We start from the raw sequence: 16,629 nt of genomic DNA, 5'->3' as shown, positions 1-16,629 counted from the left end.
GATGTAAATCTAGGCAATTAAAAGCCGCCTAGTTAAAGGACAAATCCGGCACAAAATGACCCTAGGGGTTAATAACAGATGTGTACCGAGTCAACCATTCTCTGGGATATGATTTCATGCTAATCGAATGTGTCTCTAGTTTTAAACGAGAGAGCAAAGCGCTGATTATCATGTGTTTATTAAAAAGATAAATTATAAAGCCAGTAGCGTTCACGTGTACAGTTGCTGGTTACTGGTTGCACAGCGTTCGACTGGTCATGACTGTTGACGCCTGCTTGTAAACATGAACACTACGGTCTTTCTAAACTATGTTTTTAATAAACTGTCTGTACGCTTACAAAGTTCTCAATGCTTGGGTTTACATGTAGGGACCCTCATTATGCTACAGGGGAAGTGTGGTGATATTTTGAGCCTAGTTAGTGGTTTAGAAATAGATTTATTTTGACTTTAGCCTCTGCCCCGACGACTAGCGTTATAAGCTAATTAGCAGTTTGCTCTAAAGCTGGTCACATTCGATTAGCATGAAAACATATCCCAGAGAACGGTCGACTCTGTAATCATGTGTTATTAACCCCTAGGGTAATTTTGCGCCAGAATTGTCCTTTAATATCAAAGACTGGAAAGCTAACACTATGTAATTGAGTCCGTCATGATAACAAACACTAATAATAATAACTCCGCTAAATGGCTGTTTACCGCTGCTAGACCTCATGTACGGTTTAACTGAACTGGAAGGAAATGTATTCTCATCAATACGCTGGAATTCTTTAGTTGTCTGTTGACAGGAAGTGGAAGGCGAGTGTAAATGTTGAGCCTGTAATACGTCTAGCCTTTTATTCACCGCTGGTTCATTTTTCCTTGTCAACAGATGATGTCATTTTAGCCTTTTCCTATATCAGAGAACTACTGTTTCTGTGACTTGTACTCCGTCCCTGTGAATGTTTGCGCTATGGACTACGCAGACCAGAATCCTTCTGTTGTGTTCACACTTTTTCTACTTGATTGTTTGAGTTGATATTTATGGTGTTATGTCACTATCTTTGCTGCACATTTGCATGGTGTGAAGAGGTTAATTTTAAGGTTGTCACTGTTTTGTATCCTATTCTGGTCCTAGTAGGTTATAGTGGACTTCACACACAGGCATCTGAGGCAAGTCAAACATCTGTAGTCCTGACTGTTCCACATTTGCACTACAAATAAATGGGATCTTAAGATAAGAAGTGGTCTGGTGTTTCCTTTGCCAATAGCTGGAATAATTCCACATTTCACCATACAATGAATTGTCTCAGAAATAATTGTGATTAACATTATAATTGTCTCTTTCAGTCTATTAAAAAAATATGTATACGATACAACTTTATTGTCAGCCAAGGCTGAAATTCTTTGTGCATCTCTGGGTAGCTTGTTTAAAAATGAGGATGTACACATACATCCAAACATACATGAGATTAATAACACCAACAGACATACATGAAACATTACCACACATGACATAAACTCCCAAACAAGGAAACAGAGAAAACATATATAACAACAGTACATGACATGAGCATACACAGACAAAGTCTTGGTGATGTATATCCCTGAAATAGATATTGCACTGGATTTAATGTAGCTGGTTTAACAATGTATGTATTTTTTTTGGCGAACAAAGTTTTGAATGAATCCCTAGATACATTTTTTGGCTATATAATCACTGTCACGCCCCATGTAGGCGGAGTCCTTTGCAGTGGCGCGGGTTTTTTTTTTTTTTTTTTTATTTGAAAGAAAAAGGGGACAATACATATTAATGAACATTTTCACAAATGTAAATATGCCAGATTATAGCCTTAGGCTAATTTCCATCTGCAGACCCCCTGGCAGGTTGGTGTTACACACAAATTAATGAATACATACAAAGACACTATATGCAGACTATATACAAAGGGACAAGGACAAGAACAGTGATCACATCATGTTAAAACAAACAACAACAAGAAGAGTGGACAACAAGGGACATATAGAAAACAGGAAAGCATCGACTATAGTGAACCAACCACAAACTGTCCTGATATTACACTGATCCATATTACACCATTCTATGTTGCACTGACCCCTATAGTACAACCCATGTTATACTGGATACAACCCAAGTCCGACCTGCTGCCCTTTGCTGCGTGTCATCCCCCATCTCTCTCCCCCTTTCCTGTCTGTCCGCTGTCACTAAGTAATAATAAAGGGAAAAACCCCCCAAAAATAATAATCATTGTCATGTGACCCAGATAATGTAATAACACAGGTATTTAAAACATTTTTATTTTCATAAAACATTGTTTCTAACTTTAGAGTGGGGTTATTGATTTGAAGAAGTGCCTTACAGTTCTCTCTAGTCTAGAATCTTAGATGTATCCTTAATTTAGACTATAAAATGTATCTTAAAATAGCGTTTTTTCTGACCTGAAATCCACTATGATGAATAGTATACACCTATTTACAAGCCTGTCACACATTCTACCAAAAAATTTGTAATGACAAAAAACCCAGGGACAAATAGGCAGGGAAAACATTTTAATATATATTTCAATCTGGAAAGCACTTTGTGCTTAATGCTTAAAAAGCGCTACATGAATAAGTTGTGTTGTCAATTTGGGGGGGTCCATGGTTTGATTTGTGTCAGTTTAGGGGGGACCAGCACTGTGAAGAGAGGTCTGGCAATTAGAAGAAAAAGTTTGGGAACCATTGCTCTAATAAATTCGCCAAAATAGATTTTGTTCTCAACAATTTGTTGCTTTTAGGAACACATTTTATACATAAATGTAGATATTTTAAGACCAAACCCTCCCTGATCCATCAGAATGAGTTCAATCTTGTGTGTAAGTCATTGAAACTGGTTAAGGATAAAATTAAATTATAAAAAGACCTTAAATTGATTTATTTGTTTGTTTCTATTTCTCTGTATTCTCTTTTTAATGTATGTCATGTCTGTGTCTTCTGAATGGATCTCGAGTCTGGCAATAAAGTTGATGATGATTATTTACTTGAAACGCTTTTATTTACTTTGAATTTGAGATAGCCCCTTTAATTTATTTTCTCTTATTTTATGTCCTGTTATGTAGATTTGTTATCTATAAGCACTTTTCAGATGCTGTCTATTTTGTTAAATGTATTTCTATAAAGTTAAATGTATTCTATTGTATTTTCTTCTTGTATGCCCTCTTAAACATGTAAGATGTCGTTGTGTATCTAGAAAGGTGTCCGCCAAAATAAAATGTATTATTATTATTATTATTATTATTATTATAAGCTCCTAGGATTTGTTTACATGCTCGACCTCAGGCAAAATCTCTATTTTTGAAGTGGATCTGTAAATAGTGCCTTGTTTGTTTGTATATCTGTAATCTGAATGAATAAATTAAAAAATTTAAATAAAAAATAAATTCACTTCCGGCACAGCAGGGGGCCGCAACTCGACGTCATCCATATATATCGACGTCATCAGGAGAAATTAAACATGGCCGACAGCCAGTCGGTGCTAGATGGCGAAAGTTAGCTAAACGCGTTGGGTGAAATCTGCGAACCTCTCGGTCTTTGCTGCAGGTATTTGAACTTTGTTGCGTGCTTTGACTGTAGCGTTATATTTGGGAACATCTCGCCCGTTAAATGGAGGTTCTAGTTGAGTGCGTTTGTCCGTAAAAGGCCTCAGTAAACCGGACGTTAGCCCGCAGTGTTAGCCACGTTAGCTGCTTTTGTTTTTGTAGCGTTAACATTAACGTTATGCGCTAGAAGGCTGGCACCGGGAAGCCTCGTTAACCTTTTATATTTGACTTTTTCTTAGTGTGTTTTTCGGAACTGGACTTGTAGGTTTTTTTAGGTGGCTCGCCTGCGGAGGTTTTAGTTTCGTGTTGGGGTCCGGGTCCGGGGTGGGGTCCTGCCCGTCTTGCAGCGTGTCGGCGGTGCTGTTTATTTGATGCCAGCTTCGCAGAAACGGACTGTACCTGTTGGGGGACATTACGACAACATGGATTCAAAGCGCTCACATGGAAGACCTCAGACCGCCAGACCCGGCGGAGGGCAGCAGCAGCAGCAGCAGCAGCAGCAGCAGCGACTCCAGCCCCGCGTCCCCCTCCAGCAGACCCGCACCGGCGGCGAGCAATGCCCCGGTTCCCGGGGGAAACGCGTTCGCCAACGACGGCAGCTTCATGGAGATGTTCAAGAAGAAGATGGAGGAGGAGAAGAGGAAAAAGCAGACGCAGCAAACAAGTGGAGAGGAGAGGAGAGCCACCACCGAGCAAGGACAGACATCAGTGGAAAAGAAGCCCCCTCCCGTGACCAGCTTTGTAAGGGGTTTGGCAGTTGTAAGATGAGATCTATAAGATTGATTTAAAAAAAAACGAAAAATGAGATGGCAGTAGTTAAAACACACATTGACAGTCACGCTGATTCGCAGTCTTACTTTTAACTGGCACTTTCAGTTATTACATCCTGAAATAATGGGCCAGTATTTCAGTATCAGTTGCCTGTATTTACACTATTTAATGCACACATTATGGCAATATGTAATATGTGTAGACCAGTGAAGTCAAGGGATGCTCCTCACTGATGATGGTGTCACTGGTGGTGCGACAAGAGACCAAATGCTCTGGTGTAGTCTCCTTCATTGACAGTCCAGCTGCAGGGGCTCCTGTAACGGTTTCAGTCTTCTATCCCCTAACCCAGGTGGGGAAGCGCAGAGGTGGTGTGTTCCTAAAGACCGGCATGGTTGCGAAGAAGCAGAAAGACGACTCAGAAGTAAGTATGGGTTAGTGGTCTACTTTTGTAGAGCTGCAAAGATTGGATGGATGGATACTAGAGGTGTGAATCTTCACTGATCTTTCGATTTGATATCTCGTTGTGTCAAATTTCTATTAAAGCCATGTATGATATTTAATTCATAGCTTTTCAAGCTTCAAAAACCAAACATTCTGCAGTGCTCTAATATTAAATAACTTGGATACATAAAACTAGATGCAACTTTTACATGGTCCTAGTTTGTCACAATTATGCTCCGGTGGGAGTTATCCCAAGACACAGACTGTAACTTACAACATTTTTGATGCCTTTTTTTTTTTTTTTTTCAGTATTTTTTGCTTTTTCCAATGTTTTAAATTTGTTAAATTTTTCTTCTACACATTTTCAGCGCTTATTTCTACGTCCCATATTTTATGATATAAAACAAAAATTGAAAAGGGGTCACTTCGACCCAAAGTCAACACAAGGTTACAATGTTAAAAACTGAACCAGACCTACAGCATGGAGAATAGTGATGGAGGGAGGGGTTAGACCTCATCGGGTTGTGTCTGGGGAGATCTCTCTCTCGCTCTCTCTCTCTCGCTCTTGTTAGGGCTACCTTTTCTTAAGATCTTTCGATTCGATATCTCGATGCGTCAAATTTCTATTAAAGCCATGTAGGATATTTAATTCATAGCTTTTTTAAGCTTCAAAAACCAAACATTCTGCAGTGCTCTAATATTAAATAACTTGGATACATAAAACTATACAGCACTGAGCACATGGCACTTCCTGAATGTGCAAAAACATACCAGAATATGTAAACAGAAATGTTGTTAGTCCTACATTAAATTGTAAACAGAAATAATCAATTATGAGCCGGCCGATTATCGATACAGCATCGTCCACGATCCCATGCATCGATTATTTGATTAATTTCAAACCTCTAATGGATACCTACCTGCTAGGGGTGTGCAAAAAAATCGATTCACGTTCGAATCGCGATTCAAGCTCTACCGATTCAAAATCGATTCATATTTAATTTAAAAAAAAAAAACTACTGCAATCACATGGGAAAAGTAACTACAGTTACACAGTGTGAATAGTTTTTTTGTTTTTTTTAACGAGAATCTGTTTTGAATTGAATCGTGAGCCTTAAAATCAGCATGGAATCGTGACATTTTCTGAATCGTGCACCCCTAATAGATACTTTATTGATCCCCAAGGGGAAATTCAAGATCCAGTAGCATAACAACATACACATGCATCATAAACGGGATTATAAAATAACAAGTCCACATGAATAGTATGGACAATAAAAGAATATAGTGTATATTGTTTTATATATATGTATACATATAAGACTTCATTTTGTGTATTCGGATAAACTTTGGTGCACCAATTTACGGTGGAAATGCCTTTTTTATTCAGCAAATGTGAAGAAGAAAAACACAGATGACAAATCAAAATAATAATGCAAAGTATGTTGTTGTATGTCATTGGCCATTTTTAAGTGGGTATACCTGTGTATCATATGGACTACACCACTGGATATGATACAATATGAAATCTTACATCGAAATAACAAATAGAAGTGGAAGAAAAAGCTCTTCCAATGAATGAGGGGTTATTTTGTCTCTTTTTTTCTGAGCTTTTTTGAAAAATAAATTTCAACTTTCTATTATCAGTTTTTCTTTACATACTACACAATTGACTAAACACCCACATTCAATGAAAGTAGTGACCAGATCATTTATTTAACTTGTGAAGAGCGTTGTAGGGAACCATCCACGTTATTTAGTTTTTAATCTGGTTGAAAGAGACCCACATTTCTGATATAGAAACTTTTATGAAAATGGGTCACATTTGTAGTGCTGCTCCCTCTTAGTCGACTAATCGGTGGTTTTGGTCTTAGTCATCTTAGATCTCTGTAGTCCATTAGTCATGTTTGATGCTTTTTTCATGCTGAATGACTTATTTCCAAGAAACATACGAGCACATCTCTGGTAAACACAAGAATTAAAGTGGTGCTTTTAGCACGACTCTTTGTGGAGAAACTCAGATTTACAGATCTGTCGATTAACTCAACTAATCGATTAGTCGATACAGTCGAATGAGTGCTATAGTCGACTAAGAATTTCTTCAGTCGAGCACAGCCCTACTGATTTGACCAGAGGGATAACCAACCATCAAAATTATCGTTAGATGCAGCTCTATACTTTCTGAATTCGCCGCTAATCGTCCCCTTGTGCCTCCTCTCCCGCAGGCGGAGCCAGGCAAGAGCGATGCTTGGTCAAAGTACATGGCTGAGGTCAAAAAGTACAAAGCCCACCAGTGTGGTGACGACGATAAGACCCGCCCTCTGGTCAAGTAGGTCTCCGAAGGGGCCCGACTACGTGGAAGCGACGATGTTTTGAGGGGACGAGCGTCTGGGAGAAGCTCCGGGAGGACCGGGCCAGTCCTGACCTTCTCACGCTGCCACTTCAAGTCCCCCCTTCGCATCAAGTCTTTCACAAACTGCTTAGATTGACAGGCCTTTCCCCCATTTTTGTAATGTTTTTTTGTTTCTCTTTATTTGTCGGACTCCGGTAATCGAAAGTCCGAAGGTGATCCATAGACCTGCCGTTCATTATTGATGATTATTAAATGTTTTCACATTTTCTTATGTCTGGGTTAAGTTTAGGTTTCCTTAATAGTTGGGTTTGATTTAATAGCCAAATCAAGGTGACCATTAAATCTCCACGGCCCATTAATGAGTGGTGTTGTGCCTCTGTTTTGTAAGATTTTGTAAGTTACTTTTAGGCTATGTTCAGACTGCAGGCAAAAGTGGCCCAAATCAGATTTTTTGGGGGTCAAGTGACCAGGTCAGACTTCTTCTGAAATGGTGTGAACACTCAAATCTAGCCCAGGTCAGAGTTTTTTTACATCAGATTTAGACCGCTTCCATATGTGGTCCTGAGTCAGACCCAGGTCTGTGTGAACAACCAGGTGGATTTGATGCAACTTTTACATGGTCCTAGTTTGTCACAATTATGCTCCGGTGGGAGTTATCCCAAGACACAGACCGTAACTTACAACATTTTTGATGCCTTTTTTTTTTCAGTATTTTTTTTTAAATTTGTTAAATTTTTCTTCTACACATTTTCAGCGCTTATTTCTACGTCCCATATTTTATGATAAACAAAAATTGAAAACTGGTCAATTGAGTCAACACAAGGTTACAATGTTAAAAACTGAACCAGACCTACAGCATGGAGAACAATGATGGAGGGAGGGGTTAGACCTCATCGGGTTGTGTCTGGGGAGATCTCTCTCTCGCTCTCTCTTGTTAGGGCTACCTTTTCTTAGGAGTATTTTTGGGGGATTTTCTGCCTTTAGTTTTTGACAGGACAGCTGGGGGGGGGGGGTAAGACATGCAGAAAACCGTCACAGGTTGGTTTCAAACCCTGGACCTCTGCGTCGAGGTATCGGTACATGTGCGACCGCTCTACCCACTGAACCAACCCGGCCACACTTATGGCTGCCATTACACAAACATTTTGAAATAAAAGCCAAAATGCTGACCTCCTCCATAACTTTAGTGCGACACCGTGCTGCGTCTGATGTCATTGTTAGTGGTCTTTTGCGCATGCGGACCAGTTCACATTGGAATCTGATAGAGGCCACGTTTTAAAAAGGTAACGAGAACAGCCAAATAAAAAAAATCAGATCTGAGCAAAAAAAATGAGAATTAAGCATTAAGACTTGGGGCGTGAACGTAGATTGTACAAAAGCCGGCATCAGTAGCGACACGGAAACTTAGCAATGTGCTGCTGTGGACGGGGGTGGCAGCTGAACTTATTTTAGATCCCTAAAGAAATCGATATCAGTTTAAGTGTACACTTTATTTATATTTCCAGCGCTTTACCATGCTGTCAGACGGCCCTTTACGAAGGGGACCTGAAGCCCTTATCTCGGCTCTCTTCAAAGCCACCAGACTGATTTTACCTCTCAGTCAGTTTGTGTTATTGTGTCGTCTGGACCATCACTGGGAAGGGCTAATTGAGCTTTTTCACGGCAGACATGTTGACATGTCATAGTAGGAAAAGCACAGGTGTATTCAAACCATTACTGATGGCTGCATTCCACTTAGGAGAGACCCTGTTATTGTTCATGCTGACTCACTGAAATATCTTACCGGGACACTTGATGGAACTGAGCCATCGTTAAAGTTATCAATGTCAGCTGTGCTTTTCCTGCTATGACAAGTCAACATGTCTGCTGTGATAAAGGTCTATTCCACCTAACCATGTATCCAGCTAATTTAAATAGCTCCGGTGTTATGACAGGTATGCTGTGACCTTTTTTTGACTTTTTCAACACACTATACCAGAGATCTTCAACAAAACGTTCTGTATAAAGGTACTTTACTGTCACATACACATACGTGTAGCAGAATTCATTCTCTGCATTTAACCCATCCCTCAAGGGAGCAGTGGGCAGCCAATAACAGCGCTTGGGGACCAACCCCAGATCTGAGCCAGTGCCTTGCTCAAGAGCACTGACTGGAGAACCCAGTACATGGTTTGGTTTTTTTGATGGTGGGGGAAACCCACGCAAACATGGGGAGAACTTACAAACTCCACACAGAAAGGCCCAGAACAACCTGGATTCAAACCCAGAACCTTCTTGCCGTGAGGCTACAGTGCTAGCCATTGGGCAATATACAATATATGTTTGCTATATATATGTAATGTATATATATGTTGTAGGGGGTCCCTGATCCATCTCTCTGTTAAAGGGTCCTTAGCTTAAAAAAACAGAAGACCCCAGCTCTATACTATGGCTTATTATGATTTTTTTCACATACTATACTATGGCTTTTTATGATTTTTTTTCGACATTCTATACTAAGACTTTTTTAAACTTTTTTGACATACTATACTATGACTTTTTTTTGACATACTATACTATGACTTTTTCATGACTTTTTTCGACATACTATGCTATGACTTTTTATAATTATTTTCGACATACTGTCTTTTTATGATTTTTTCAACATACTATACCATGAATTTTTCATGATTTTTTTCAACATACTATACTATGACTTTTTATGATTTTTTCATCATACTATGCTATGACTTTTTATAATTATTTTCGACATACTGACTTTTTATGATTTTTTTCGACATACTATACTATGACTTTTTATGATTTTTTCATCATACTATGCTATGATTTTTTATAATTATTTTCGACATACTGTCTTTTTATGATTTTTTTCGACATACTATACTATGACTTTTTATGATTTTTTCATCATACTATGCTATGACTTTTTATAATTATTTTCGACATACTGTCTTTTTATGATTTTTTTCAACATACTATACTATGACTTTTTATGATTTTTTCAACATACTGACTTTTTATGATTTTTTTCGACATACTATACTATGACTTTTTATGATTTTTTCATCATACTATGCTATGACTTTTTATAATTATTTTCGACATACTGTCTTTTTATGATTTTTTTCGACATACTATACTATGACTTTTTATGATTTTTTCAACATACTGACTTTTTATAATTATTTTCGACATACTGTCTTTTTATGATTTTTTTCGACATACTATACTATGACTTTTTATGATTTTTTCAACATACTGACTTTTTATGATTTTTTCCGACATACTATACTATGGCTTTTTATGATTTCTTTTGACATACTAGACTAGGACTTTTTATGATTTTTTCGACATTCTATACTATGACTTTTTTTACTTTTCTTACATGCTATGCTATGACCTTTTTTGATAAATTACTATACTAAATATCTGAGTCTTACTGTACATGAAGAAATGAAATGCACAAAGACACATTAGCATCATGCGACAGGTGGTCTATCTTTGAGTGGTTAGACGACTGAAGGCTGTGTGTCTCAGTGAGTGTTGAGGTCTACTATCAACATGCTGACAGCTGAAAGCTGTGTGTCAAATACCTCATGGTGATGAGAGAAGGATTGGAAAATACAAGGTTATGGGTTCATATTCATGATGTTTTCCAACATACTAAATTTGAATTTTTTTACTTTTTTGGACATACTGTACTATGACTTTTTGATGAAGTTTTTCCAAGTAGAGTGTTTTCCAACTCCGACCTGCGGATTATCTTAAAAAACATACTATACCATCTCGTTTTTTTCCAACATACTATGACTTTTTCATTTTTTTAGACATACTTTTTATGATTTTTTTACTTTTTTGGACATACTGTACTATGACTTTTTTATGATTTTTTTTCAACCTACTATACTATAACTATTATGGTTTTTTTCGACATACTATACTATGACTTTTTTATGATTTTTTTCAACATACTATACTATGACTTTTTATGATTTTTTTCAACATACTATACTATGACTTTTTATGATTTTTTTCAACATACTATACTATGACTTTTTATGATTTTTTTACTTTTTTGGACATACTGTACTATGACTTTTTTATGATTTTTTTTCAACATACTATACCATAACTATTATGGTTTTTTTCGACATACTATACTATGACCTTTTTATGATTTTTTCAACATACTATACTATGACTTTTTATGATTTTTTTCAACATACTATACTATGACTTTTTATGATTTCTTTTACTTTTTTGGCCATACTATACTATGAGTTTTTTATGATTTTTTTTCAACATACTATACTATAACTATTATGACGTTTTCTTTTGACATACTATACTATGAATTTTTTATGACTTTTTTCAACATACTATACCATAACTATTATGGTTTTTTTCGACATACTATACTATGACCTTTTTATGATTTTTTCAACATACTATACTATGACCTTTTTATGATTTTTTCAACATACTATACTATGACTTTTTATGATTTTTTTCGACATACTATACTATGATTTTTTTACCTTTTTGGACATACTATACTATGACTTTTTTATGATTTTTTTCAACATACTATACTATGGGGTGCCTGGATAGTTCACCAAGTAGAGTGTGCACCCCATGTACAAAGGCTCAGTCCTTGTCGTAGCAGCTGCAGACTCAACTACTATAACTATTATGACGTTTTTTTTCGACATACTATACTATGATTTTTTTACTTTTTTGGACATACTATACTATGACTTTTTTATGATTGTTTCTCAACATACTATACTATAACTATTATGACGTTTTCTTTTTGACATACTATACTATGATTTTTTATGATTTTTTTACTTTTTTGGACATACTATACTATGACTTTTTTATGATTTTTTTCAACATACTATACTATGGGGTGCCTGGATAGTTCACCAAGTAGAGTGTGCACCCCATGTACAAAGGCTCAGTCCTTGTCGTAGCAGCTGCAGACTCAACTACTATAACTATTATGACGTTTTTTTTTCAACATACTATACTATGACTTTTTTATGATTTTTTTCAACATACTATACTATGACTTTATGATTTTTTTCAACATACTATACTATGACTTTTTATGATTTTTTTTACTTTTTTGGCCATACTATACTATGACTTTTTATGATTTTTTCGACATATTATACTATGATTTTTTATGATTTTTTTCATCATACTATACTATGACTTTTTCATGATTTTTTTCATCATAGTATGCTATGACTTTTTATAATTATTTTCGACATACTATACTATGACCTTTTATGATTTTTTTTCAACATACTATACTATGACTTTTTATGATTTTTTTACTTTTTTGGACATACTATACTATGACTTTTTTATGATTTTTTTCAACATACTATACTATAACTATTATGGTTTTTTTCGACATACTATACTATGACCTTTTTATGATTTTTTCAACATACTATACTATGACTTTTTATGATTTTTTTACTTTTTTGGACATACTATACTATGACTTTTATGATTTTTTTCAACATACTATACTATGACTTTTTTATGATTTTTTTCAACATACTATACAATGACTTTTTATGATTTTTTTACTTTTTTGGACATACTATACTACAACTTTTTTATGATTTTTTTCAACATACTATACTATGGGGTGCCTGGATAGTTCACCAAGTAGAGTGTGCACCCCATGTACAAAGGCTCAGTCCTTGGCTCAGTCCTTGTACTACTACTATAACTATTATGACGTTTTTTTTTCGACATACTATACTATGACTACTAGGACTTTCGGTCGGCACCAAAGTGTTTCTGGAAAACTGTTCGCCACCTCAGGAGGGGGAAGCGGGGAACCATCCAAGCTGTGTACAGTAAGGATGGGACACTGTTGACCTCCACTGAGGAGGTAATAGGGCGGTGGAGGGAGCACTTTGAGGAACTCCTGAATCCGACTAATACGCCCTCTATGTTAGAGGCAGAGCTGGAGGATAACGGGGGATTGTCGTCGATTTCCCAGGCGGAAGTCACTGATGTAGTCAAACAACTACACAGTGGCAAAGCCCCGGGGATTGATGAGATCCGTCCAGAAATGCTCAAGGCTCTGGGTGTGGAGGGGTTGTCCTGGTTGACACGCCTCTTCAACATTGCGTGGAAGTCTGGGGACGGTGCCAAAGGAGTGGCAGACTGGGGTGGTGGTTCCTCTTTTAAAAAGGGGGACCAGAGGGTGTGTGCCAATTATGGGGGTATCACACTTCTCAGCCTCCCTGGTAAAGTCTACTCCAAGGTGCTGGAAAGGAGGGTTCGGCCGATAGTCGAACCTCGGGTTGAGGAGGAACAATGCGGATTCCGTCCTGGTCGTGGAACAACGGACCAGCTCTTCTCTCGCAAGGATCCTGGAGGGAGCCTGGGAGTATGCCCAACCGGGTCTACATGTGTTTTGTGGATTTGGAGAAGGCGTATGACCGGGTCCCCGGGAGATACTGTGGGAGGTGCTGCGGGAGTATGGGGTGAGGGGGTCTCTACCAGGGCCATCCAATCTCTGTATGACCAAAGTGAGAGCTGTGTCCGGGTTCTCGGTAGTAAGTCGGACTCGTTTCAGGTGAGGGTTGGCCTCCGCCAGGGCTGCGCGCTTTGTCACCAATCCTGTTTGTAATATTTATGGACAGGATATCGAGGCGTAGTCGGGTGGGGAGGGGTTGCAGTTTGGTGGGCTGGGGATCTCATCGCTGCTCTTTGCAGATGATGTGGTCCTGATGGCATCATCGGCCTGCGACCTTCAGCACTCACTGGATCGGTTCGCAACCGAGTGTGAAGCGGTTGGGATGAGGATCAGCACCTCTAAATCGGAGGCCATGGTTCTCAGCAGGAAACCGATGGAATGCCTTCTCCAGGTAGGGAATGAGTCCTTACCCCAAGTGAAGGAGTTCAAGTACCTTGGGGTTTTGTTCGCGAGTGAGGGGACAATGGAGCGGGAGATTGGTCGGAGAATCGGGCGCAGCGGGTGCGGTATTGCATTCAATCTATCGCACCGTTGTGACGAAAAAAGAGAGCTGAGCCAGAAGGCAAAGCTCTCGATCTACCGGTCAGTTTTCGTTCCTACCCTCACCTATGGTCATGAAGGCTGGGTCATGACCGAAAGAACGAGATCCAGGGTACAAGCGGCGAAATGGGTTTCCTCAGGAGGGTGGCTGGCGTCTCCCTTAGAGATAGGGTGAGAAGCTCAGTCATCCGTGAGGAGCTCGGAGTAGAGCCGCTGCTCCTTTGCGTCGAAAGGAGCCAGTTGAGGTGGTTCGGGCATCTGGTAAGGATGCCCCCTGGGCGCCTCCCTAGGGAGGTGTTCCAGGCACGTCCAGCTGGGAGGAGGCCTCGGGGAAGACCCAGGACTAGGTGGAGGGATTATATCTCCAACCTGGCCTGGGAACGCCGGGATCCCCAGTCGGAGCTGGTTAATGTTGCTCGGGAAAGGGAAGTTTGGGGTCCCCTGCTGGAGCTGCTCCCCCCGCGACCCGACACCGGATAAGCGGACGAAGATGGATGGATGGATGGATATACTATGACTTTTTTATGATTTTTTTCAACATACTATACTATGACTTTATGATTTTTTTCAACATACTATACTATGACTTTTTATGATTTTTTTTACTTTTTTGGCCATACTATACTATGACTTTTAATGATTGTTTTTACTTTTTTGGACATACTATACTATGACTTTTTTATGATTGTTTTTCAACATACTATACTATAACTATTATGACGTTTTTTTTTGACATACTATACTATGAATTTATGATTTTTTTCAACATACTATACTATGACTTTTTATGATTTTTTTTTACTTTTTTGGCCATACTATACTATGACTTTTTTATGATTGTTTTTCAACATACTATACTATAACTAATATGGTTTTTTTCGACATACTATACTATGACCTTTTTATGATTTTTTCAACATACTATACTATAACTATTATGACGTTTTTTTTTGACATACTATACTATGAATTTTTTATGACTTTTTTTTCAACATACTATACTATAACTAATATGGTTTTTTTCGACATACTATACTATGACCTTTTTATGATTTTTTCAACATACTATACTATGACCTTTTATGATTTCTTTCAACATACTATGACTTTTTATGATTTTTTTTACTTTTTTGGACATACTATACTATGACTTTTTTATGATTTTTTTCAACATACTATACTATGGGGTGCCTGGATAGTTCACCAAGTAGAGTGTGCACCCCATGTACAAAGGCTCAGTCCTTGTCGTAGCAGCTGCAGACTCAACTCCGACCTGCGGCCCTTTGCTGCATGTCATCCCCCCTCTCTCTCCTCTTTCACATCTTCAGCTGTCCTATATCATTAAGGCCTAAAATGTCCAAAACATTATCTTAAAAAAACATACTATGCCATGACTTTTTTTCAACATACTATACTTTGATTTTTTGACATATTAATGACTTTATAAATTTTTTTCATGACCTACTATTGTGTCAACAGTTAACTTCCTTTAATATTGGATGTGGCATTTTCAAATCACAAAAACAAGTTCCTTCCTGAGACTATTTAGCAGAGCCACCTTCGCTGCATCTTCACAGCGCTGTGGAGATAGGTCTGGCAACGCGAGACTATTTTGTCTATGGTGAATCAGGTTAAAAAACACCAAACCAACCAATGGAGGCAGCGGTAGAGGTTTAACTCCCGTGTTCTGCGAGGTAAAAACATTTATTTGTTTTAAGATAATTTTTTGGGGCTTTTCCACCTTTCATTTTGACAAACCAGGTAGCTGAGAAAGGGGAGAGAGAGAGAGAGAGGGGGCAGACATGCAGGAAATGGTCACAGGTCAGATATGAACCCTGGACCTCTGCGTTGAAGCATTAACCTCCAAGTATATGTGCACCTGCTCTACCCACTGAGCCAACCCGGCCACCTGCCAGGTAAAATTCCTGTTCTTGTCAAAGGAGTCTGGTGGCTTTGAAGAGAGCAGAGATAACAGCTTCTTATGGGCTGTCTGACAGCATGGTAAAGCCGTGAAATTATTATAAATATAGCGTACACTTAAACTGATACGGATTTCTTTAGGGGTCTAAAATGGGGTAAGCTGGACACATTGCTTAGTTTCTGCGTTATATGGAGAAGTAGCTCATACAGTCACAGTTCAAAATATCCAAACTGTCCCTTTAAGCCTCATGTGTTCAGAGGAAACATGGTTAATACTTGCATCAAATGACTTCATTGTGAAGAGAAAAATTTTAATTAAAAGTTTGAGTTCTGTACAGAAACAAATTAATTCAAGTACAATGAAAAAGTGTACAGCTCTCATTGAAGAAGAAAAAACAAAAAAGCTCATTCTATTCAGTTTACATTTCTTACAAGTATCAGTGATAATTACATTATGATAAAAACAGCACCAAATAGACACACTGACCATGCATCAAGAGAGGGACACATACAAAAGG

The 16,629-nt window shown here is 38.1% G+C and overlaps 1 protein-coding gene across 2 annotated transcripts; it reads left to right on the top strand.

Annotated features, from left to right (window-relative positions):
- Positions 1–3,465: 3,465 nt before the first annotated feature.
- On the top strand, positions 3,466–7,499 carry trir (telomerase RNA component interacting RNase). Of its 2 annotated transcripts, none has more exons than XM_028599832.1 (3): positions 3,466–4,316; positions 4,696–4,767; positions 7,013–7,499. In XM_028599832.1, the coding sequence occupies exons 1-3, from the start codon at positions 4,017–4,019 to the stop codon at positions 7,118–7,120; spliced, it is 480 nt and encodes a 159-aa protein (XP_028455633.1). In that variant the 5' UTR covers positions 3,466–4,016; the 3' UTR covers positions 7,121–7,499. The 2 variants fall into 2 exon arrangements, with proteins under 2 accessions (XP_028455633.1, XP_028455632.1); XM_028599831.1 differs by having other exon boundaries at positions 3,466–4,334.
- The last annotated feature ends 9,130 nt before the right edge of the window (positions 7,500–16,629 follow it).

This window comes from Perca flavescens, chromosome 15 (assembly GCF_004354835.1).
Source record: "Perca flavescens isolate YP-PL-M2 chromosome 15, PFLA_1.0, whole genome shotgun sequence".
Taxonomy (NCBI): Eukaryota; Metazoa; Chordata; class Actinopteri; order Perciformes; family Percidae; genus Perca; species Perca flavescens.
This window is presented reverse-complemented; position numbering and strand designations above follow the sequence as displayed.

Bases quoted from the DNA above. Each gene is read 5' to 3' on its own strand.
- trir (XM_028599831.1), top strand. From the start codon at position 4,017: ATGGAAGACCTCAGACCGCCAGACCCGGCGGAGGGCAGCAGCAGCAGC. The intron at 4,335-4,695 runs GTAAGATGAGAT...CCCCTAACCCAG, and splicing joins TTGTAAGGGGTTTGGCAGTT to GTGGGGAAGCGCAGAGGTGG. The intron at 4,768-7,012 runs GTAAGTATGGGT...CCTCTCCCGCAG, and splicing joins AGCAGAAAGACGACTCAGAA to GCGGAGCCAGGCAAGAGCGA.